Source organism: Syngnathus acus, chromosome 10 (genome assembly GCF_901709675.1).
Source record: "Syngnathus acus chromosome 10, fSynAcu1.2, whole genome shotgun sequence".
Lineage (NCBI taxonomy): Eukaryota > Metazoa > Chordata > Actinopteri > Syngnathiformes > Syngnathidae > Syngnathus > Syngnathus acus.
In genome coordinates this window covers 11092627-11118873 of record NC_051095.1, presented here as the reverse complement: position 1 = coordinate 11118873, position 26247 = coordinate 11092627, and the positions used below count along the sequence as shown (strand labels likewise).

The 26247-nt window shown below is 43.8% G+C and overlaps 1 protein-coding gene across 1 annotated transcript; it reads left to right on the top strand.

The window, feature by feature from the left end:
* The first annotated feature begins 256 nt into the window (after nt 1-256).
* atrx (ATRX chromatin remodeler) lies at nt 257-24091 on the top strand. The gene is made up of 34 exons (XM_037261234.1): nt 257-468; nt 2165-2226; nt 2357-2403; nt 2506-2615; nt 2678-2758; nt 3001-3110; nt 3207-3274; nt 3381-5323; nt 5407-5482; nt 5971-6116; nt 6207-6371; nt 6466-6580; nt 6677-6767; nt 7372-7548; nt 7840-7981; nt 8474-8583; nt 8809-8955; nt 9037-9214; nt 9412-9549; nt 9622-9797; nt 9869-9986; nt 10424-10554; nt 10981-11075; nt 11196-11335; nt 11572-11725; nt 11862-11962; nt 12703-12811; nt 12896-13073; nt 13336-13527; nt 18890-19039; nt 20227-20337; nt 22034-22129; nt 22216-22344; nt 22656-24091. The coding sequence occupies exons 2-34, from the start codon at nt 2170-2172 to the stop codon at nt 22875-22877; spliced, it is 6003 nt and encodes a 2000-aa protein (XP_037117129.1). The 5' UTR covers nt 257-468; nt 2165-2169; the 3' UTR covers nt 22878-24091.
* The last annotated feature ends 2156 nt before the right edge of the window (nt 24092-26247 follow it).

Here is a 26247-nt window from a genome sequence, read left to right as displayed (position 1 = left end):
AATTTCACTTTAAAATTTCCTGTTTTCAGGAATTTTTTGGTGTGTTTTCTGGGGGGGGGGGGGGGTCCTTGTCTCTTACAGTGAATGTTTAAAATAATTTACGTATTTTACGCACGCTCGCATTTTAAATTACGTTTTAAACCTTATTTGCGAATGACCTGGCACCACTGTGGAACCAAAGTTTACCATCAGGCCGTGGACCAGTAGGAGCGCGAGGGCATCCGTGACCATCATCCAATAGGAGCCCTCGCAAGATTTGGGCTCCATGCGCCATTTTAGCGCGTCCACGGCCATCCGGTAAGATGGTCTCCGCGCTTTGTCTCCACTGACTGGAGTTGTTCCGCTTATTTTGTGGACTTGTGTCGCTTTCCTATCGCCAAACATCGCCACCTGAGGTCCATCGGAACTGCCTGCACCGAGAACAAAGCCCGTCTTCGTGTATCAAGAAATGACGACCGCAGTCAGCAGGTAAAAGGCTCGTTTTCGTGTGTTTACACAAGTGTGTTGTGCATTGATTAGACTGGAGTGGGCTACCTTTTGCTAGCGGGACGCCGAACCATTTAGTGCTTGTTGGTATTTAGCACGCTAAGCTAACTAGCCGCTACCAACCGGCAATGTTCAACTTAGTACAAATGCAAGTTCCGATTTTCTCACGCATGTCTCAGAATGATGGCCAGGTTTCGGGACATTATTTTAAGACGAGTTTGGTAAACGAACGTAATCTGTTAGGCGTGGAAAAAAATGGCTAAATGTTGTAGCTGCTAGGTAACTAGCAGTTCCACCCAGCCTTTTGCGCTCCATTTCCTGCCGTGATAACGTCCGTGGGATGCAAGGCCCCGAGCATTGCATTTTTCGGTGCATGCCCATGCATTGGGGCTGGCATGCATAACCGAGAGGGGGTGGGGGTTGCGAGGTTGCCAGGGCAACATGGTGATGGAGGGTAATAAAGAAGAGGCTCACCTCGCACGGCAGCTGCTGAAGATGCGAGCTCGTCTAACAAAGTTCTGGTGTGTTTTCAAAACACGTACGTTCAGTCAGATCGACATCGGAATGTAGGACAAGGCGATTTTTGTATTGTAAAGGCTGTTTATTGTTTTTTTGTTTTTTTTAAAAGCGTTTCATTGCGTCGGAGCAGGGCGCCCGACAGCCACTACATGGTGGCCTTTTGCTGTTAGAAATTGACAGTGCAAGACGATTTTTAAATGAAAATTTCAATGAAAATTGTCTTGCATTGCAACTCAAAAAGTATTAAAAAGTAAAAACAGAAAGACACAGCAAATTGACTGGTCGCAGAGACACGAGTAGATGAAAAACGTCTTTGCGGCCAGTCGATTTGCTGTGTTTATTTGAATTTAATTTTGAATATATTTTTGTGTGTGTTTCTGACAAACCTCTGCTCCATACTTCAGCCCATCTTTCAGAAATATATTGACTTAACGAGTAAATTCATAGTGTGCACTTGTAAAATTTCTGGTTAGGGGCCACAATTTTCTTTCATTTTTTAATTTCTTAATATAGTGTCAAATAGGGCTGAATCATTTCAGGAAAAGGTTGAATTGCAATTTTTCTGTTAAATATTGTGATTTCCATTTACGCAAAGTATGATGGAAAATTAGATCACGGCATTGATCACTAAAGAGGCTGTGACAGGGAGGCAGTTCTTTTCCTAAGATTGTTAAAGTGATTTGGTAAAGCAAGAAATGTGCCTTATAATAAATATGTAATTATGTGGTACAGTGAGAAAAGGAAGCAGATGTTTTAAATTTTAAACAAAGACAAGAGGATGAGAAATATATCCTAAAATTCACATCATGGTCTAAATTGAATTCCACCACACAGTAACTGTACCTATCGTGACATAAAGTTAATTGTATAAATTATGATGGAAGTTAAAAGTTGTTTAAATGCAAAAAGTAAAATGTTTCCTATTAAAACAGGCAGGAAGCGTAAGATCGGTTCTTCTCTCTGCTTATTTTCATCCAAATTCTCTGCCATCAACTCATTCACTCCAGATAAAAATGATTGCGATGTGTCTGGAAGACAGACCAAATCCATCTCAGTCAAAATCTTACGTGTCAAAGTCTTGTTATTACTTAATATCTGTTGAGATGCAAACAAAATCAGTCAATCAATCACCAACATAAAAGATGATCTGTTCCTCCAGGTAAAATGAGTCAGCCTATTCCTGAATCCAGTCAAGACCAAATGGCTGAAAACACAGAGGAGGTTGGTTGTCTTCCATTGTGCTCGTTTGCTTGTCCACTAGAGTTTGTGTGCGTGGTTGCTTCTTCATTGTAAGGATGCCATGTTGTCCAGTTGACTCTTACCTTTTTTTCTTTATCTCTTATGCTTCCAGCCTTGTAGCTCCGCGGAAACAACTCACTCCTCTTCCCGTAACAAGAGGTGGGCAGCACTAAAAAAAATTTTTTTTCCGATACCTTCCGATCGCGCTGTTGTTCTCAAACTGTTTTCACGCACTTAATATTTTGCGTTCCTACGTTATAGGAAGCCCAATACTGTAGATAAGGTTGCTGTTCAGAATGACTCTGGCAAATCTGACGACAGCGAAAATGAAGCAGCCACTTCTGACAGTAATACAGGCAGCACATCCAAAGGTATAAACATGTTCTCCCCCCCAATTAAGATGAAGCTTATCTTGTTCTGTTTGTCCTCCTAGGCACCTTAGTGTTGCGCCCTTCAGGGAGTGAAAATAAAGGCACTTTGAAGTTCAGAGTGGATTACAAACAGAAAGCTCCAGGTAATTCATTATATTGCATTGAAGTGTGTTTTTGCGTGGCGCTGCACAGTCCAAGCATAAAGTGGAACCTTTTTTTTTTTTTTTTAATCATTTTACTACTGAAAGTCAATATGTAGGTGGGTGAGCACATGGGGAGCGTGTTTAGACAGACAAGGAGAAACACGAAATGCACTGGTGTAGACCGATGCTGTGTTTTTTTTAATGCTTCTAAGAAAAAGCGAGTCACACTGTTTTGTCCACAGATGACACACTTCAACGGAAGATAAACTGCACAGCCTGTGGAAAGCAAGTTAACCAGTTTCAACGAAACTCTGTGTACCAGCACCCTGCTCTTAAAGTGCTTATTTGCAAGGTACGTGCACGTTTTTCCAAATAGTTGCATACATTCCACTTGTATACACAAGACTCTGATGTGATAGTCTTGCCTATTATTTTTCTTTTCCTCTAGTCATGTTACAATTATTACAAGAGTGATGACATCAGTAGAGACTCCGATGGAATGGACGAGCAGTGCAGGTGAGATGGATCGATGTAGCGAAACCTTTTGGTGTACTGTACTGTACTGTAGTCGTAGTTCCAGTCAGAGAGTATATTAACCATTATCCAATCCTCGACTTGTCAGGTGGTGTGCCGAAGGCGGAAAACTCATTTGCTGTGATTACTGCAACAACGCTTTCTGCAAGAAGTGCATCCTTCGCAACCTGAGCAGAAGAGAGTTATCAGCCATCACTGATGAGAACTCCAAATGGCACTGCTATGTGTGCAAGCCTGAACCCCTCCAGGATCTGATCTCCAAGTGTAACGGCATCTTGGCAAAAATCGACAATGACAAAACCAAGCAGCGCAAATCCAGTAAAGGCGAGGGACGCAAGAGCAAGACGTGTAATAGCAGTGAAGTCAAAGGGCAAAAAGTGGTTGTAAACGGGAAGGAACACGCCGACGGCTCAGGGACCATATCGTTCTCTAACAAAAAACTGCAGATACCCAAAGAACTCTTAAAGAAAACAAAAAAGCTGGTTGAAACCACGACCGGTTTAAACAATACATTCATCCAGTTTGGGCGGCAGGTTGCTGCCGAGCAAGACGACAAGTCTGTCCGGTACAGGCATTTGAAAGCATTCAAGGCGGTTCTTTCTGATTTGAAAAAAGCCCACGCTGCTTTGGAGGAGGCCTTGGAGCCGGTGTTCAGAAGTATGGAACTGCAGAATGGCGACAAAGGACAACATCAAGTCCGAAAAAGCAAGGAGGCGGTGCACCCCGTCGACAAGGACGACGATAAGGCGGACTCAACTGGGGAATCTGACACGGTGCAGAAGCTGCACGAAGAGCACAATAAGGAGCCAGCAGCTGCGTGCAAAACACCTCAGGAGGAGCATCCCAACCAGGACGATGCCAACCAGGATGTTGAGGCAAAGGAGGAGCCAGTCGAGACTCCGTGCAACACACTGGAAAGCTCGCCGGATGAGGAACCGGAAAAGGAACTGCAAAAGGAACCAGTTAGTAAAGGCAGCAGAGCAGAAGATTTCACCGGAAATGTGGTTAAAAGAGAAGGTGGTGGAGAGCTGCTCTCTCCTGGCGAAATATCACTTGATCATGACATCATGTCTGTTCCTCCTTCAGTTCCGGACGAGCTTTTTCAGATGGTGGAAAGTCTTGCTGATCCCCACATGCTGGCTCAGACCGATTCGACTTCGGCCGCAGACGCGGGTCCAAAAGAAAATGGACGCCCCCAACAGAAAGTGAAGAACCTCATCGTTAAACTGACTCCGGTGCCGACTGTGAAGACAAGTAGGTCAAAGTCCTCCAGGTCCAAAAGCCAAGAACAAGATGAGAAAAATGGTGGTTCTGATACAAGAGATAAACCAGCCAGCCCACCACCCAATCGGCACTCCAGTAGAGTGAAGACCACTCCCTTGAGGAAGCAAGCTGTTAAGAACTCCTCCGAATCAGAGGAGGAGTCCGAGAAGGAAAAGAGTGACGAGTCCACATCCTCCAAGAAATCGAGTCAGGCTAAGAAAGAAGATAAGAAGCGGAGTAATACTTCCTTGTCAGAAAAAAATGCAGGGGACTCTGACTCCGATGATGTACCTGACATATTGCTGGAAAAGGTGGCAGAATGCAATAGCAGTGATGAGGAGAAAGAAATGCCCAGTTCTAGAAAACGTCTGTTCAAAGAGAAACCCTCAGCAGATACAGACCAAACATCCAAACGCAAGAGGAAGGCAGAAGGCTCAGAGTCAGACATGGAAAGTAAAGGCAAGAAGGCATCAAAGAAGAAAAAACATGTCTCCGACTCTACCGACTCGGAGCATGACAAAGTGAGAACGGCAAAGAGGCGATCGAGCCGCGTGACGAAACAAAATAAATCAAAGGAGCAAGACAAACCCGAGAAGAAGGCCACACCTGTGAAAAAATCGTACGAGAAGAAGCGCAAAGGAAGGAGCTCCACAGCCGTTTCCAAGGTGGGGTCGTCCTCCAGCGAGGATGAGGAAGAGCAGCAGGCTGACGACGACTTTGGAGACGACAGCGACCAGCCGACGTTCAACTCTGCGATGGAAGACGACGGTAAATGCGCTTCACAGCATTTGAAGCAAATTCACAAACTAATGACTTGCTTGTTCTTGACTGCATGGCACTTCCTTGTCAAGGTGATGAAATGCCTGTCAAACAAGAAGCCCCTCAAATTGGTGACGATGACGACGACGATGATGATCCAGAGAACAGGTATCGTGCACGCGACACTTGATGACACAATAAAGGACAACAGTGAGTTAATTTGTTATAACTTTTTAGGCTTTAAAATGAACTCTGCAAGACAAATTCAAAATATTTGTCACAATGGATAGTTAAAAAAAAGTGGATAGTTAAAAAAAAAGATAAATATTCCACTATGATTGAAGTCTGATTTACTTTTTCACTTTCACGGAGCAAGTTGGATGTTTTGTGTACTCCATGTCAACTCAAACCATGCTGTTACTCCAGTCTGCGGGTACTCCACGACAAGCCCAAGTTTGCCGGAGTGGTGCCTTGACTGTGGACTTGTTAACCGCATTAGCATGCTAGCTGATCATCTGCACCTATTTGTACTCTTAATGTGTCATTAATGTTCTATTAATGTGTTCTCATTAGTCACATGAGCATTAATATCATGACAGGGATTGATCCTGTCCTCACCAACCTTTTTTGAATGGATTATTTTCCTTGTCTTTAAGAATCGCAAAGAAAATGCTTCTCGCCCAGATTAAGTCCAATTTTTCCTCTGGGGCTGAGAGCTCCTCGGAAAATGAAGATGAAGACGTGAACAAGAAGCCCTCCAAAAAAGTTAAAAAAGAGGAAGATGACGACGAGGAACAGCAAGGTAAAGGGACTTTATTTACGTTCTTCTGTTTTTAAAATGTCTTATGTTTTTTAATCCGTTACGGATTGTGTTCTTGTTCGGCAATTGAAGATTCAGAAGACTCCAGTTCTGATGTAGAGGTGAAGAAGAGTGGTCGACGGCACAAGTTGCTTCGTCACAAGCTCTCGCTGAGTGAGGCAGAGTCAGATGACGACAAAGATGACAAAGCAGAAAAGAGCAAGAAGTCGGTCAAGAAGAAGAGAGAAAATAAAAAAGGTTCATACTCGAGTCACTCAGCAATGATTTACAAGCTGACTATTTGCTTTTCACGAGAACAGTGAGCAACTTCTTTCTCTCTTCTGTCTGACAGTGGACAGCGACGATTCGGCAGATTCTGACTTCAAGAACTCAGCATCCAGTGGGGAGTCGGTGATGAGCGAAGCACTCAGTGAATCGGACAATGGCGAGAAGCGTCGAAAGACAAGGTGAAAAATCCAAGCACTCACGACTGCTATTGATTCTAGATTGACTCTGCTCGCTTTTGGCCTTGCCGAGAAACTAATCCTGTTGTGCATCCGTAGAGCTTCGAAGAAAAAGGATGATGAGAAGCAGAAAGCTCAGAAGAAGAAGCGACGTAGAATCAAAGTACAGGATTCCTCCAGCAATGAGAAGGTGAAATGCACATATGCAACCGAAATGAGCACACAATTGCTGTTGTTTTCATTTGTTGCCTAACGATTAATCGAATATCAAAACTGCTGTCAATTAATCTATTGGTGCAGCTCTTGAGTTTTTATGCACACATTTTTTTTTTTTTTTTAAACGAGATTTAAGCAACGAAAACCCAGCTTGTCACTGTCGCCACAAAGTTGTACATATGCAGTACTTTTTTTTTCCAACTTAAAAGAAAAATCATCAGGATTTTCACCACAGATTTATTGGTGAACTTTAAACATAATAGATACTGTTCTTCATTCCTGGATAGATTAAAAAAAAAAAAGGAATACACTCATTTGCTGACCAACATACAAATGTACTAATTGTCGTTCTGGAAAAAAAAAAGTGCAAGAACGTTTGCGATTGACTTGCTTAACTTTAGCAAGTACGGTCATGCATGACACACAAAATGCATTTTTAACTTATCCGTAGAGTGTGTAACCTACTTATGATTGGCACACATTAAGCGAGGGTCTCGCAGGCTACTGATCAAAGGTAGCCGTTTTCCCCCCGAAGGGACAGAAGATCTGAGAGCTTAACTTAATGTCCATTTCCACAGAGTGGAGACGAAGACGACGACGACCCAGATGGAGAAGATCGCAAAGGGCGCAAAAAAATCCGCAAAATCCTCAAGGATGACAAGCTGCGAACGGAGACGCGGGATGCTCTGAAAGAAGAAGAAGATAGGCGGAAACGTATAGCGGAAAGAGAAGAGCTGAGGAAGAAACTCCGAGAGGTAAAAATGAAGTTTTGACTTTTGTCACTTTCATTTCATGCCTTGAATTTCACCACGTTATGACTTAAAAATATTGCCCAGTTGATAGAAGAGGTTTAAATGGTGTTTAATTTTATTTTGTTTAGTTCATATTCCCATTTTTCCCAAATATCAATAGATTGATTTGAATGGAAATACACCATGTATTATTTTCTGGTTTTATCCATACCAGATAACAAAGGTTTTAGTGTGGATGCACTCGAAATGAATTTTCTTTCAAGCGACGTTACATAGTAACATTTTTGTGTTCAGACGATTGTGCTGGTAGAGTCTTCCGAGGTGACATGTCCCATAACCACCAAGCTGGTTCTGGATGAGAATGAAGAGACCAAGGAGCCAATCGTGCAGGTGCACGGAAACCTCGTCACCAAGTTGAAACCTCACCAAGTTGACGGTAAGGACAAGATGAAGGAAGCGGGGATGGATGGGCATGATAAATGCAATTACTGTGGATTTTATATGTAATTATTTGCACCGTGGCTTGCTTAATAATGGGGAACAACGTAGGCAAGCATGGGGAAAAACAAAAGCTAAATGTCCATTTTTTTATATCAAATGTAGCCCTTGAACACAAATCAAGTAATGATTCAAATAAATCCTTTTCACTTGAAAATCAGATTTAAAATAAAACTAAATGGTTTAAAACAAGTTGTCAAAGATGAAGTGAAATGCAGTTTTTAACATAACATAAATTGAGATTTAAATGATGGGAATTGTTTTAATTTTTAAATACAGCAGAATTATAAAAATTGTTCTATGAAATGAATGTAAATAAACGAGTCTCTTAAAAACTACCCTGGCAAAGACTATCGTCACAGGGTAAGCCCCCCCCCCCAAAAAGAAAGTTTCTATTTGAGAAACTCTTTCACATTTGTTATGTTTCCAGGGGTGCAGTTTATGTGGGATTGTTGCTGTGAGTCTGTGAAGAAGATTGAGAAGTCACCTGGCTCTGGTTGCATCCTTGCCCATTGTATGGGCCTGGGAAAAACACTTCAGGTGGGTAGGAAGAGAAGGAGTGCATGAGCCTGTACGTCCCGGGTTACACTGCTCCAGTGTGGCATGAGTTGTGTTGATGGGTTAAATGCAAAATCAATAGAAAATGTGATTGATCCGAATCATCGTTTTGCGCTCTGTTGAACTCGATTGTTGGTTACTGTCTGACTGACACAAATGACGTGTGGTCCTCACTTGTTAACTGCAGCATTCCCTTCTCCCCTGTAGGTGGTGGCATTTCTTCATACTTTGCTTCTTTGTGAGAAGCTCAACTTCTCAACTGCACTGGTGGTTTGTCCCCTCAACACTGTCCTTAATTGGGTCAACGAGTTTGAGAAATGGCAACATGGGATGAAAGATGATGAGTGTTTAGAGGTAAGAATTTGCTTTGGCAGCTGTTTGTCACCAAACCTTACTTAGGGAGCATTAACCGGTGCTCCGTTGCGTGTTTTACAGGTGACGGAGCTGGCCACAGTCAAGAGGCCGCAGGAGCGATCGTTCGCTCTCAAGCAATGGCATGATTTAGGGGGTATTATGATCATTGGCTATGAGATGTACCGAAACCTGACACGGGGAAAGAATACCAAGAGTAAGAAACTGAAAGAGATATTCCTGAAGACTCTGGTAGACCCAGGTATGGTCATGTAGTATTTATCACATGCAGTACGTGTGAATGCTTTGATGGAAATGCAAATACAAAAACATAAGTGTAATCAAACAGAGAATTGTCACGAAAAGGTGAATTGCATCTCTGGTTCGTAAAACTGTGCTATCCATGTCATTGGAATGAAATCCAGATCGCATTTACAACGTGCTCTACGTTCCCTTCAGGTCCCGACCTGGTGATATGTGACGAAGGTCACATCTTGAAGAATGAGGCGTCAGCTGTGTCCAAAGCCATGAACTCCATTAGGACAAGGAGGAGGGTTGTGCTGACTGGGACGCCTCTTCAAAACAACCTCATTGAATGTAAGCTTGCCGAAACTTGTTGAATTTACATCTGGAAACGACAATCTTGTGACTCCCGTGTCCCCCTGTCAGACCACTGCATGGTGAACTTCATTAAGGAGAACTTGCTCGGATCCGTTAAAGAGTTCCGCAATCGTTTCATCAACCCCATCCAGAACGGGCAGTGTGCCGACTCCACGATGCAAGATGTCCGTATCATGAAGAAGAGGGCTCACATCTTGTATGAGATGTTGGCTGGTTGTGTGCAGGTAACGCGCACGCTCTGACCGTTGTCTGTCCTCACATGGTCGGTGCCGAAATGATCTTTTTGTTTTCGCAGAGGAAAGATTACACGGCCCTCACAAAGTTCCTGCCTCCCAAGCACGAGTATGTGTTGTCTATCAGAGTTACTCCACTCCAGTGTAAACTCTACAGATACTACCTGGAGCACTTTACTGGTGAGATCCAAGCTGCATTGAAACTTTCTTTCTTCCATCGAACCATTTTGATGTATGCCCTGACTTTCATAACGCACTGATGTTGTTGGGGTGTTATTTACAGAATGACCCCGCGGGGCCGTGGCATTTTAGCGCACTCCTAGAAAAGACTTGGGCAACTAAGTGAAAATAGAGACTTGTACTGACTGCTGACCTCCATGTAGTGTCTTTGCTCCACCACCAGGCAAAATAGTTGATATTGGTGCTGCCACCCCACACAGTATGTCGTCAATTATGCCCTCTGTTGTTGTACCATGTTTTTGACCAAAGGTATGGAAGTTTCAGGCATAAATTAGACCCCTCTACATGTTTTGTGCACACCATTTTCTGTTTAGAGTTAGACGAACCTTCAGGCTGACTTGTAGAGTTTGGGCACATCACCCTCTCCCTCATTGCAGGTGTGGGAAATGCTTTGGAGGGAGGCCGAGGCCGCGCAGGAACCAAACTCTTTCAGGATTTCCAGATGCTCAGCAGAATCTGGACCCATCCCTGGTGCCTTCAGCTGGATTACATCAGTAAAGAAAATAGGGTAGGTAGTATTTTTCCAATATACTGGAAAAATAGAGATATTATGATATTGGCACATGCAAAATGTATATCGCAAAGATATGCAATATGGTCACTGCGTGCTATTATGTATCTGAATTAATTAGCTAAGAATGCATTGAGATGTTTGATTTTGGATCATGAAAAAATCAAATTCTTTCATTTCGATAATAAAGATATCATTTATTTGGGGTACATATTAAATATCACAATATCAATATTGCTTCACTCGACAAGCATTTGACATATTGCATGGTTTTGCAGTGTCGTACAACGAAACCTTGCTATGTGATTTACTGGGAAATGAACGAGTGGTTATTGTGCATTTTTCAAAAACAACTACGATGTGCATCAGTTCCGCTTCACTCGTCCACCACTGCAAGTTAGAACCTACTTTTCTCTCTTTCAGGGTTTCTTTGACGAAGACAGTATGGAGGAATTCATTGCCTCAGAGTCTGAAGAGTCGTCCCTTAGTCTGAGCTCAGAGGATGAAAAGCAGAAAAAGTAAAGATTCCACTTCTCCATGTTGGATATTTATAAAAGCAGAAACACATTTGTACTCCCCCTGTTCTTCCATCTGTTACTCGCGCTGACCCCGTGTCCTCCACTGTCCCTCCTTAATAGGAAAAAGAAGAAAGGCAAGGGAAGAAAGAAGGGATCTGATGACTCCGATAGCGATGATGTGGAAGTCATCAAGGAGTGGAACACCAGTTCTCGGGGCAGGAATGGAGAGGGGCGAAACAGGGCCGAGCCTGTGGAAGAGCGTGAGTTTGAGCCTCAAGAATAGATTTGCATGTTCTCGTTGAACCTAATTGAGCTTGACAACCGATGCGGACACGGTGTGACGATGAACAACGAGGGGTCGCACAAAGCCAGATGTGGCTTCGCGGCTTGTACTGTAGGCCTGTTGATAATAATTAACTTGTGTTAATGAGCATTATTAATGTGTTGCTGTTGTGAGGGCTGAGTACAGACTTAAGAGTATGTATTTTTTGCAAAGAACCGGAACCCTCTGGCTCGGCACCAGGGAGTCCCACCGCCGACTGGCACAAGGAGTTTGTCACCGAGGCCGATGCTGAAATCTTGGAACACTCTGGAAAAATCACCATCCTCTTTGAGATCCTGCGCATGGCAGAGGAAGTGGAAGATAAAGTGTAAGTATGTCTGCACTCTGAGGATATCTGCACACATCTCTGGAATGTGCTGTTTGTGTGTCGCTGGTTTGTAGTGTAATGGGATAGCGTTTTGGAAAGTAAAGTGACACCAAGGAATCTTTGTGCCCATCCACAGGTTGGTGTTTAGTCAGTCCCTTATCTCGTTGGACCTGATTGAGGATTTCCTGGAGTTGTCTTGCAGAGCTGCAGATGAAGACAAGATCTCACCGTACAAAGGTAGGCTGTATACTTCCATCCCACGTTCTTTTATTCAAGATCTCATTTGGCTCTCCTGTTAGGTTGCTAATGACTCCACTGAATGATCCTATCCCGTCTTTGCCTGTGATCAGGAGCTTCCTACTAAAGGTTTTGCAATGCTGTACTTATGTGTTCAACCTACCAAGTAGCTCTTTTTAATAGTGGAAACCAGCTACTGATTTTTATAGACCTCGATGGGCTTTGTTGTGTGTCCCAAAATTCATTCATCTTTTGGGTCATGTTTTTCCATGCATTTCTTGAAGCAAGCCCACACGTAGCAAATGTTGTCCACGCATTTTAGCCTCAAGCGTGCACACATAGTCGCATACATCCAAACACGGGGCCACTAGTGTAAGGTCATGTTCCTAATTAAACTGCAGCAGCTGTTTTTACTTTCATTTTGAAAATGATTAGACCTTGACTTTTTATTCCACCCAAAATGTTTGCTCAAGGGTTTGTAATTTGTAATGAAAAGATCACAGTACTCTAATTGGAAACATGCTGAAGTGCTGCTTGTGAAGGCTAGCGAGGGGGTGGCCATCTTGAAGGTTACATACAGAGGGCCTCCATCCACCGTGACCGTCCATGTGCTCATACCCACACCGGGTCCTCTTTGACAAGAAACGGCCGAGTTGATGGCGACATGGTGTCGAAGGTTCCTCAGCAGTTTGACGATGACGTTGAATAGCACGTCTCTTGACTCTTGTGTGTCTGTGAAGGTGAGGGCAAGTGGTACAGGAACATTGACTACTATCGTCTGGATGGCTCCACCAACGCCACCACCAGGAAGAAGTGGGCTGAGGAGTTTAATGACCCTGAAAACACAAGGTGAATTTATTGATTCACATATCTTTAATGAAACAATTCAGACATCATTTGTACAAGTCTTTTCCGCTCTCCAAACCACACCAGGGGTCGTTTGTTCCTCATTTCCACACGAGCTGGCTCGCTTGGCATCAACTTGGTGGCGTCCAACAGAGTCATCATCTTTGATGCCTCCTGGAATCCTTCATTTGATATCCAGAGTATCTTCAGGGTGTATCGTTTTGGTCAACTCAAGACGGTATTTGTCTACAGATTCCTGGCACAGGTGATCTTTGCAGGATTGTTTTTTTTTTTTTTTTTTAGGTCATTGTCTGTTAGCAGCAAAGAGATTTTGATGCCGTTCGGGAAATGCACATCTGCATGAGTCAATTGACCTTTGTCTGTTAATAGAGGTCTATTTATCTGTGGTTCTGTGAACTTTGCTTACTTATAGTGCTAATTTAAAACTGCCACACTATTATTTTACTTCCTGGAAGCCTCCGACATATATTCATTTGAAATCCTTTTGTTTCATCTCCTTCTCTCAGGGCACAATGGAAGAAAAAATTTATGACCGGCAGGTTACCAAACAGTCTTTGTCATACCGTGTGGTGGACCAGCAGCAGATTGAAAGGCACTTTACTATGAACGAGCTGGCAGAGCTCTATACATTTGAGCCTGATATGCTGGACGATCCCTCAGAGAAGAAGAGTAAGAAAGCCACGCCCATGCTCCCAAAGGTAAACCTTCACTTCTATACTATTCCTATACTTTACACTTGTAGCCCAAACCAGTCTATTAAATTTAATATGGACTATGTGTAGTTAACATTTAACGGAGTTCATTAAGCACCCAACAACGTTGACAACGTTGTAGTCATGTTTTTGGCCCTCCTTTGTAGGCTAATATGGTGTGGATGTTAGAATGAAAGCGAATGCTTGTGGTTGTCTATGCCCTGGATAGATTATAGAAGGTTGACAAAGAGTGACAAATCTTAAAGACTCTCAAAATGGCGCGATTGAGCAAAGCGTGTACTGCCACACAAAAGGTCGTGCATTGCTCTGAACTATGTGCATTGGACAACTACAATATCTCCTTTAAACTGTTGCATCTGTGTTGTTGGCAATTGCTGGAGAGATGCTGCACTGCCTGCCTCACAGGAATTCTGCAATGCTCGCTTTGCTAGCGGTTATGATTTTTGTGACCTTTTTTGAGAAGTGAATCCGCATTCTTATGTGAATAGTTTTTCCCCACCCACTTTTATGTTATTATTTAGGCCCCCTGGGTTTTTAATGAGAACATACTGCACTCACACGAGCCATCCAGCATAGCGCAGCTGCACGCATCTGTTTACTGCTATTTACTAAATAGTCTTCTCCTCGCGATGCTGCTATAAACCTCCACTTTTTCCCTCGTTCCTTGCCATCATTTTCTTTGTTGTTGATCTCTTCATTTCTCCTCTATGCCTTCACTTTTTTTAGTCCCCAGAGTTGATTCATTTTTGTTGTTGTGTTGAGATGCTCTTGGTTTGGGTTTGACTAAGGTTTCCTAGCGGAAATGTGTAAACAGGGCAGATAAAATCAACACTGCTTCTGCAAACCTTCACACCGACCCAGCTTACCTCCATTCACAGTACTGAGCCCGAATCACTTTGCACTATTCTCTCGATGGGTTAATGAACAGATAGGAGCCCAAAACCAACGCACAGTTAAAACTGACATTGCGGCTCCAAACCCTTGTAGCTTTCAACTGTAGTTAGTCACTTTTGAAGTTATTTATCAGAAAGGTGTGTTTGGTGGGCCTCGACAATTTAGACGTGTATGACATTTGGTGAGATATCAACATCTATTTTATGCTCTACTATGGTCAAGGTCGCAGTCATTGAGAAGGGGAACTAGATGATGATGATGATGGCAGCAGAGCTTGAGAGTATGATGGAAGGAATTCTGTCTGGGTCCATGTGAAGATGAGTCAGTAAGACGCGTACCGCTTTGAGCCAACTGCCTTCTGCACAGACAAGTCACGGCATAAGGATCGTCACTCTGCAAACTTAAGCGACATCTACACTAAACAGAAAAAATAATTTGCTCGCCACTGGCACCGAGTATCATGTTCATCTGATCGCGTCTTGCGTTCTTAACTTCCCTGAGCCTCGTCGCTTTTGCCTCCCCCGTCCTTCAATAAGCTACGCCATCTTGTCCCCGTGATCTTCGCAGCCATCTGTTATGCTGACTCACCTCTCTACCGCTGCATGTTCAAAGCGAGCCCAGTAAAGTTGTTTTTCTTATCCTCCCCTTGGACTCCCCCTGCCTGATGAAGGGTCATTATTTAAACCCCTCTCTTAAAGATGTCTCTGTGCTCTTCAGAGAAACTAATTGAAGACAAAAGGGGCCGGCGCGCTTCTGCTTAATGACAAAGAAGGTTGTGCATCCCAGACATGAGGTTTTGACTAACCGCCCACCCACCCACCCTTCCAGATGATTTCCTGCTCATCTCACTCTCCCATGGAGCAAGCATCCACTTGCAGAACGGTCCGCCAGCCCAGCTTCTTGTACACGCTTTGTGCAGCTCCACTAGTTGACAACTGCTAGTTGAAACTGCATGCTGTGTGCATACAGAACGCTTTGTGCTCCGCAGGTGACTGTAGCAGGCACATACCTCAAGTTCTGCGTTGCAGCATAAGTGGAGCGATAAGCCACTCGCTCACCTCATTAGCCATGGGAAATTATTTTGACTGTTCATTGATTTATTTTTTCACCCTACCCCAAATATTTCTTTTAATGAGTGTCAAAGGATCGGCGCCACAGGTGTGTTTTGCTTTGTTTTGTGGTTTCTGGGAACAGGTGGTGTCATGGAGGGCGGGTGTGATGACCACATACAACCAGTAATGAAACTTGGGATGCAGCACTGTCTCGGCTTCCCATTCCAATATTACTGCAACCGCAATAAGTTAGTTGTACAAGGTGGTGTCAGGAATGGATTGTGTTCCACCTTTGAGTCTCTGCTCTGCTTTGAAAACCAAACCAAACAATGCATTTTAATTGCAAGTCACCAATCTCTTCAGTGAGATTGTTATGTAGGTAGTAGATGCAATTTATGACGAGCATTTCTCTCAAAGCCTGGTTCAGTCGAATTGCACTGTGGTGATCCAGGTAGCCAAATGCGTAACTACTTATTCCAGATTGTCTCTGCGTGGAGGCCAGAGCTAGCCAAAAGCACTGCCAAAAGTCTGCAGATATCATGCTTAAGTGTTTCCATCATCAATCTTTGTTCAGAGTTGTTTCGCCTTACTTTGTGATAGCTCAATTGCTTCCAATGAGAAAAAGTGAAACACAACACCAGATAGCTAAAGGTATCCAAAAACGCAGACACTGGTACGCCCAGCTGTCTTAAACATCGGAGCACCATAGCCATAACAAAATGACATTCATCGTATTTTGCTCCAAGGTCAAAATGGTGTGCGAAAAACTCCATGGAGATATGACAGAGCCAAACTTCCATAAATACTGCATGAAGTTCAAGTTTTATGGATTGGCCCCCTGATCGGTTGGCGTTTTAAAAGATGGGCTGCGTTTGTATCGAGCCTTTGATATTTTTGGGTGTTTCCTAAATTTTGTTCAACATTTCAATATATTAGAATGAAAGTGTTTGTAGAACTTTTTCTTTGTCTTCTTCCTTGACTGATTGCCAGACAAATAACTTTGGCATGTCTTCTGCTGATGATGGTGTAAAGTCCTTAGGGCAGTCTTGGCCTCCTGTCAGGCACTGCTCCAAGTTTTAGCACGTTTCTGCGGAGAAACTTGTTAAGCACTATCTGCTAGTGTTGTGTGTGTGTGTTTTTGTCTGTGTGCGGGTGTGTGTGACTTGTATGCAGCTGTGGGCGAGGGAGTTTTGACTGGCTGTGTTTAGCTTTTATAAATATCTTTGCCTCTTGCATTCCTGCTTTTGGGATCTTGTCGTCTACCACCCCCTGTTGCGAACACACCTGTGCATTTAAAACCGCCGTATCAAACTGTTCTAAACTATAGTGGAAAAGGTCAACCAATTCATGCGGGGATGGCAATTGACTTTTGATTGATTACAATTTTCCAATCGAAAGCGGTGGAGATTGAAATGATGTGTTGGAGGTGTCTTCAAGTCAGCACAAAGCACAGCGGCGTACATTCTTTTCATATTGATTCAGACTCCTTGCACTCGCCATGTAATACTGAGCAGCCACGACAGAGATGTGTATGGCGACGTCTTATGTAAATATACCGACCATGCACAATGCTGTGCAATGTTTGACGGATCGATTCAGATTCTTTCAATTTCGAGGTTGTCGTGTAGTCTGCATCTGTGTTTTCCAAGTCCTTTACTTTTCATCGATTCATGATGGTTGGATAGCTGTTACTGTAGCCGCTGTTTAAAGTAATCGCAATGAGCAACTGTTTAGCTGTACTGTACTTGTTCTCAACTTCAGAAGATACTGGAGAACTCAACCAGAAGCCTTGCCATCACGGACTCTAAAGCTATTCATGCTGACAGGTGTTTAACTGCATCAGAGTTTTTTTTTAAAGTGCGAGTATATGGGTAAAGTACGCATGGATGCCCGTGCCAGCTTGTAAAGTCCAAATGCGGTTCACTCATGTCGACTCCCAAGTTTTCATCTCTCGGGATGTGAGGGCTGCTTCGTTAGAAAACTACTTTACATCTTTTGAATGCTGGCACGAAAGACCTTTTTGTTTCATACGTGTAGAAATCTTTAACTCTTCAAAATGTTCCATGCACTCATGAGCTTCATTGTTGATATCCACGTCTTTTCTATGAAGATTTCGACTGTCACCTCAATCCATAAACATCCATTTTCAAATGCCAGAACCCCTTCCCAGATTTCACCCCGTCGAGGTACCCACTCATATCCCCCATATGCTCACCGAGCGGCTTCACTTACATCATTTCGGGTCGAGCATCTGCCCACCCAGTGGCTCTCACTTTTCCAGCTCTCCTGAAGTAAAGCGATAGGCTTTACCAAGCAGGCCCACCAGAATGCCAATAGGCAGGCTTAGGTTACTGACGATCATTAGTAAAGGGTCACATTTGCGCACAGCTCACCGAAAGAGATGGAGCGGACCACCCTAGAGCCAGTGCCTGAGGGGAAATACTCGCGTAGCCCAACCTGCACTTGGTTCCAGGGTGAGCATCTGTATTGTCATTTGACCTCTGACACTGGTGGTGACCATTTCCCCAAAAAATGTTCAAAATAGCTGTAATAGGCCACTCCGGCAAGGCCTTCAATCTTCCCAGGTTGGTGGCCTGAGCAGTTTTACCACGTGAATTTTGTGTGTATACAAGCTTGTCTGCTTGTCTTACATGTCTTAATTTGAGAGATCCAGTTTCACCGTGTCTGGCCCACTGTTTATTTTCTCTCTTATCCTGTACAGATTTGCAATCACTGTCTCCTTTCATCCTACTGTGCGTCTGTTTTGTATTCCCGCTTGCGTCCCACCAGTGACATCTATGATTAATTTGCTTTGCAGACTTCACACTCATTGTCAGAGTTCAGACGTAGCTGGACGATGAAGGGCGAGCTTGGTGGAGCGCCTGTGCGAACTGGCTTGTAAGGAGGTTAATGATGCAGTCGTCGCGTGACGTCTCCACTTTCCAGAATTCCGCTTTAATGTAAAGCTCAGCCAGGACAAAGTTAAACCTCTGCAACAAGAGTAATTCGAACCATGTTTGTGTGAGAGGAGTCTGGCGCTGCTGGCTTAATTTTAGTATTGTACTAAATAGTAGTGTTGTCATGGAAACCAAGTTCTTTAACCTCTGCCAACAAAATGCGTTATGTTTACGTCCGCAAAGCCTGAGATAGGAGATTATGTTTCCGCCTGTGTTTGTATCTATGGAAAAGCCAAATCATCATAAAAGTGACCTGTTACAAGTGTATGGCACAAATCAAGGGATGCAAATTGTAAATCCAAATAGGACCATGGCTCACTCGGTTGTTACCTCCACCTACTGGACTGGAGCAGAATAGCATTTAATTTTATACTGAGCAAACAATTACTGATGACTTCAAAATCCTCCCTTTGACACGTTGCTTGTTTTTTTTTGTCACTCTAGGACCTCTTCCTGGCCGAGTTGCTGCAAACCCACAAGGACCAGATTGTGTGCTATCATGAGCACGACTCGCTGTTGGACCACAAAGAAGAGGAGGCCCTGAGCGAGGAGGATCGCAAAGCAGCCTGGGCTGAATACGAAGCAGAGAAGAAGGTAAGTGTGACCTGCATTGCATCGTGTTTGAGAAAACGTAACCGTAATAATAAGCGTAGCGTCGCTTGTGGTTGAATTTAATGCCATGTTGTGAGACACCTGAAAGATGACAATTCCACAAGGTGCCCACACCAACATCCATCCACAAGGGGCTTGTCTCATGTTCACATCATCCATCCTTGCACCTCCTCTCCTATTCCCCCTCTTTTTGTAGGTTGAATCAAAGGGCAATTAGTGTGTTTATTTGGAAGGTGTGTGTATGTGAGTGCATGTAGGGTTGATTGTGTAAGCGAGCGGGAGAAGGTCTCCCCTTCTCTCATGTAATCCTAGATTCTAATTCACCCTAACGATTATTTTTCCAACGCTTTCTGACTCTTGTGCCCCCCTGTGTGCCGTAAGCAGCTTTCCCCCGAGCGAGTCTGCCTGTCAGGAGAGCGAGCACAGGGTTTTCCACTCAGCATGCCAGTTAGGTCCAGTTGGCGGGCTTTGGACCTGTATCTTCGTAATGTGTCTTGCAGAGAAGGGTTGTTAACAGACCTGCCAAATTTGAATGATTTAAAAACTGGAGATTACAACAATAATGCGGCCAAATCCGTTGCTTTATTGCTTCATCTTTGACAAAATAATGATGTGTAAACATGTGAACTGCCCTTCAGCATTCAACTGATCTTATCAATGACACGATTGAGTGAAATGAAGGTTTATTTTCGTTCGAAATGCAATCTTAGCGATTTAAAAATTGCATTCTACGACATTGCGATGTCGATTTAAATCAGCCAGTGAGTTCACAGATTCCTGTCATGTAAAACGTTGCCACAGTATGTGAAGAGTCAGCATGGATGTGTGTGTGTTTGGTTTTGTAGTGTTTAGGCTTGCACACCTGTCTCTGACCAAGTCCATAAGAACCCGCTCTCCTCAACCTCCCACTCACAACACACACATGCACGCACACACACACCCCGGATGGCCAGATTATAGGGCACAAGAAAACCATCTGCAGCAGAGTTTCAATTACACACAGACATTGGTATCCTGCTGGCCTTTCCTGGGGCACAACACTTGGGTTGTCAGGCTTTTTTTTTTTTCGTGCAAGCAAAGAGTGGTTAATAATCTTTGGTCATCCATCGTATCCAAGTAAACCCGTGTGACTCTTTTCGTTAAAGACTGCGCTGTCTTTGCTTTCTTAGGGTTTGACCATGAGGAACAATTACCAGGTACAGCCTCAAATGGGCTCCTCCACCATGTTCTCCCACTACAACATGGCGGCTTTGGCCACCATGACCAACCAGCAGCTGGAGGTAAGTAATGAGCTCCACATGCCCCTCTCCCACTCGCCCTCCTCCTCTTTTCCCCCCACGGCATGTCGCACCACATTCCTCAGTCCCCCGCCGCTAATTGCGACAACAGTCATGCAGCCGGCCGGCTCAGCCCCCGGACCCCCACCCGTCACATCGTAATGCCTCATGTCTGGGCCAGCCAGCGGGTATTTATACGTGCTGGCACATCTGACTCAAGTAGCGGGAAGATCAGTGTGAAGAGAGAGCAGAAGGCTACAAATATTTAGACTGCTTTCAATTATTATAATCATCATGCGTTATACAAATAAAGTTCCTGGGCAATACGATCACTCATTGATGACGTGATGCAATACAATAAAGCTCGTGACAGTTGCGTGTCTCGTTCCAAACACCTCCATGAAATGAACTCTTGGGCAGAGTGAAATTATTTGGTGGTTTCTGTGGAAACGCTCTCAGACAAGATGCAGGAAATCACCAAGTTGAGCCCTTAGACCAGGGCTTCCCAAACCCTGTAAGTGGTGCTGAACTTGGTGTTGGCAATTCTCCAGTTAACTGCTGGGCACACTACACATGGTTATTTTAGTCCTACTCTTCAACTAAGTCGCCGGTATTTCAGTTCGGAACCATTTACACTTGCCAAGCTGGTCACAGACGGGAGACAGTCACGTCTATAAACTACCAAAATATATCATCTGCCCATTTGATGCTCTCTGTATGCATGTTTGAATCCAATTGTTTTTTCACAACTAGCAATCATGAATATGTGGCTCAAACATAAATCCAGGGCGTGTCATGTAGTTATTTTTCTTTCAGATAACCACAGTAGTTTATTTAAAATGGTTGCTCACAGCTTCAAACATTACTGGATGAATTATCTTGTCAGTTCATTTGTCATACGTTTTCATTGTTGTCTAATTGATTTTCTGCATTCGTTGGTTGAATAACCTGCCGTGGTTGTCTGAAAATATATTTGATAAAATTTATAAGAAACTTGGGAGAACTCTTGCCACTGCTTTTTCATGTTAGATGTGTTAATGAGTTATTACTTTTGTGAGAGGATGCTAGAAACATCTTGTTAGTGTGGATAGAAAGATTAGGAATGGGTACGCTGCTCGACATTGATGCATGCCACAGCAACAGGGGGCGCTATAGTCAATCATTATCAGGCCATTTGAACCAGTCAGAAGTGCAACTCTGACACAAAATGACAAGGGGGCATGACTAAATGCTGTGGATTATTTGTTTTTGTTTTTTACATTGTCGTGTTGCAATCCCACCAACAATTATTTTCTGATGTCCAGACAATCAGTTTCGTTATAACTCGCGTTGTTTCCAAATGAAAAGCACCCGCCGACTGCATCATGTTCTGTGGCACGTAGCTGTTACGTTTCGACAATGTGCAGTGAATTAAATGACTTGTTGCTGGAAGTGCAGCGAATGGATGATACAGTAAATCTCGTGGGATGTAACAACCAAATGAGCTCATAACAACTTCAGAGCTCAATAATCCTCTGTGGTTTTGTCGCTATAAACAATGCTCCATGACATTAATCGTTTCAATCCATGTTATTTGCACAATCCCAGCCCGGCTATGCAACACTTGAAGCTGAGCTGGGGCGGGGGGGTTCTACTGCTCGTGATGCTAATGAGACAAAGGCGTTGTTTCAACTGTTCCTCTGTCTTCATTTGTGGACAGGACCTTATCAACCAAGGGCGACTGAAGGTCATCGAGGCAACAAATGCGCTGAAGAGTTTACAACGAGACTCACTGGAAGATACTATCGCACGAATTGTAAGTGCTGACATTTTCCATTCGCTTCTTAGCATCCCGACCTTTATGTTTGGGACCGTGTAAATTGTTCTCTCCGTCATCAACAGTGGAAAGAGAACGCCAGTCTTACTGAGAGCCAGGTCCAATCTTTGGCTATGGCCCAAATGGCCTCTGTGGAAATGGAGGCCAAACGCAGGGAAGCTATTTACAGAGAAACTCTCACCATGCAGCAGTCGGTAAGAACTCTCGCTTCCGTGCTGCATTTTGTACCACATATTGTCCTTGTAGTGACTCGCACGAGGGCCCAACGGATTAATTAGCCTGCCTATTTGATCAGTCAGCCCGTTTAAGTGACCATGAATATTTACATTCAATACTGCAAGAATCCAAATGGAATTGCCTAAAACACGGTCATTTTTCGGCTGACACAGATGCTCCAATTTGTATTGGAAATGATTTTCAGTGACCTAAAAGTTGTGTTGACACATGACAAAATTGATTCAAAATCTGTCCTTAATAATAATTATATCGATGCTTCTCTTGTCAGCTGATGATGTACGTCCAGAAGGTGATAAACAACAGGAAGGTCCAAGAGCAGCAACTGGCCATGGCCAACCAGACCACCCTCTTGAACATGGCCCTGCAGAATGGCATGCTGGGAGGAAACAGGCTCAGCCACATGGACCTGCTGGGTCTTTACCAGCAGTTGCACGGCATGAACCCCCACGCCGCCATGGGCAAGAATCCCGGGCCCTCCAAGGGCCTGTAGGTCACACCGTCTCTCTGCTACTGAGTGGGCCCAGCCCAAGCCGGGCCTCTCTCTCTCTCTCCTTATGAGTCAGATGAGAGCCCCAGAAAAAAGTGGAGGCCGGACCGCTATCCACTGAAGTCGCAATTCTGTCGTCCACCGGGAGTCAGCGGAACCCAATGTAAAAATGACTGTTTGAAAGGGGTCTATTTGGGGAAACTCGTCAGAAATACAAAGTGTACATACCGCCTTAATGTTATTCAAGTTCTATATATTCATTTTTTTCATGTATTTAAAGTTAAGTCTCTTCTAGTTGTTGTTTTTTTTGTTGCACCGTTTGAAAGCGTTGCGTTGTTTCCCCCCTTAAAAAAGGGGTTCATCCAAGTTTAAACACCGTTTTTTATAATGGTACTACTCTAAAACCCCATCGGGACCAGTGTGGTTGGTGACAACCAGTAGATTCCTATACTAATCAAAGAAAATGGCGTGCCCATTTAAAAAAACAAAAAAAAAAGAAAAGAAAATGGTGATGACCTCACTTGAGTTTTTAAAAAACCCTACCCACCACGGTTTATTTGTTTCTCGCAACACACGGCTGGTGTTGGAATGCTTGTGTTGTTCAAAACTGCCTACTGGTCCCTGTGACCATTTCTTTTCACATTGTCATTCTCACTGTTTAGTGTGATGTCTAGCATAGCGCTGTGCGTCCTCGTCATTGTTTTTATGTTCCACTCGTGCTGCTCCATGCCTGAGTGGCTTGGTTGACTGACTGACTGACTGACTGGCTGGCTCTCACAAAGCACAACCGGTGCAGCTCATGCTCCAGTCTAGCATGGAGGCTTGAAAGTGTGCGAGCGTGCGTGCGTGCGTGCGTGCGTGCGTGCGTGCGTGCGTGCGTGCATGTGTGCAGGCTGGCTTTGTGACACCTCAGTCTCACCTGCCGGCTCTTTTTCGGACAACTTGCTGCTTGTTCTCGGACACGATCTGCTCCAAACTGGCGTCGGCGTGCTGTTAACGAGGGCTTGTGTGGGGCGAGAGAAGCCTGTTGTCTCTCCATGGCTCCTGTGTTTGCACAAGGTGTATTTCATATACATGTAGACTGTTTTTGCCCTTTTAAGAATGTTCTTATGTTAGCAAATACACCACAATTTGCCATGTTGATCTAATCTGCTATTATCTTGCTAAGTATTTAATATAACATTTAATAAAGTGACCAAAAGGACGGGCTAATCTCATTTTGACTCGATTGTGTGTCTTTATATTAAAACGACATTATGCTACAAGGTGGGCAATGCAGTAAGTGTCTTTCACGTCTGCCTTAAACAGTTAAGATATTTTGGATCTGAAGCTTGGCTCATCAAATGTTATTGTACGTGATGTAAAATGCCAAAAAAAACCTCATTGTCTCATACCCACTAAACTGAACCCTAGTGAATTGTAATCCCACTGCATCGAATCAAGTGGTTCCGCTTCAAAATCAAAGCGTCCTTAAAATCGTATCACAGTGGGCCCATGTTTGGAGTTAGGTATGAAATCCTTTCATTCCATAATATCTCTCTCTCGCTCTCTCTCTGCATTTATAATGTGCTCAATTTGATAACTCTAAGCAAAACAGTTGAGCCCATAATGGACTAGATCGATGGATAGATGTGTGTTTTGCAGCTTTTGCTGTGCTAGGCCTTCATTTGGATTTGAGGCTTCTGGTTAGTTGCCATTGAGGTGATTTTTAGTCCGCCACTCCCATCCCTCTTTTTCTTTCATCTCCTTTCCCTTCTCCATGTATTTTCATTTCTCCGTCTGCCAGGGTTTTTCCCCTTCACGTCTTTGACTTTTCCATCTCTTCTCCTCCCCCCGGGGCAGGAGTGGGAGGGGCGTGGCTCTCGCCTCGCCACTCGCAGATATCTGCTAGTGGAGGAGCATTACAACTATTGCAGATGTTGAAATGTTGATCCTGTCCCCCCAGACGAGCGGCGCTGCAGGATTCTCGGCACATCACCGCCGCTGGGGCGGGCGGGCGGGCAGCCGGCAGCTGTTTCTGTCCGTTGTGTGTAGACGACACTATAGTTGAGTCTGTGGGGCCCCCGCACCCCGACAGCCGATCACTACCCAAATCCACAGCGATGTGTAAAGCCAATTAGGAGTTTGGATCCAGTTGCATGAGGAATCTGATTTAGTACGGTGGATGAAGCCGACTGAGAGCGTACTGTTGAGCCAGCGGGGCCTGCCTGTGCACTTTACTTGCTGAAGGCTTTATGGGGGCAAATTGGCCTGGGAGTCAACGTGTTCTCTTCTGGGAAACTAGATCTGCCGCAAATTCTTTTTATACAATGTTCCCGCCGTCTCAGACTGGAAGACAATCGTTTATCGTTTGCGCCATGAGCCCGAAACGTTTCAGATGAAGAAAAACTAAGCTTGATTGACATTCCTTCACAATTTGGTCATCCGTTATATCGAGATAGGTTTTGTGGCCAATCCAGTACAATATTATTGTTTTGAACTTTTGCCAAAATGATTGGAAATAACCCCTGTCTCCCAAAAAGGCTTGAAATTCTTCATTTTCAAGTTTGTTCAAACCTCACCAAAATTCAAAGCAGAGTGCATCAACATTTAGCTGTCGTGCTGCACACAATTGGCGTAAGCAGCAAACAGCTAGCAACAAACGTAAATGCTTTAAAATCAGATTAAAGACTGCCCCCCCTCGCCATACTTAATGTTTAAGGTCTTTTAGAGTAAAAATAAAAGTAATAATCAATTTTTCCAGAAGCATGGCCTTGCCCTGTGCGTTCTTTCGACACCACATTTAAGAAGTAGGGCAATGAGAGAAGGACTTTTTAATAAGTTGTGAATGTCTCTATTCATCCCCTCTTTTGTGTATGTAAACACTTCATATCTAAGCGACCAATGAAAACTTTATTTTATGTATTACTAAATGTATTCCGTCATCTTTTGAACTCTTGGCTACTCTGCAACCAGCCGCCCCCTTGATTTGGAGTTGACAAAAAAGCGATGACTCACAACACCTTCAAAATTATCCGTTTGTCGCGGTTTAAGCTAGCGATTGACGTTAAGTCTCATTTCACTGAATCAAGTTATCCTGAATAAGTATAACAGACGGTAGTGAAAAACTAGATTTGATGGGGCTTAATCTGATATAACTGATGTTTATGATGTTTTTTTTTTTATGGTAGACTGAATGGTGAATCAATTTTTTTTCTTGCCAACGAAATGAGATGAACACCAAGGACTCTAGTTTTATGGCCAGCGCATCAGTGCCATGGCGCCAATGCCAGCGGATCCTGATTTTCATAGCCACGCAAGGCTCACTACTTGCCAATATGGCAGACCAGAGAGAGAGAGATTATCAATGTATAAAGAAAAACACAAGCTCATA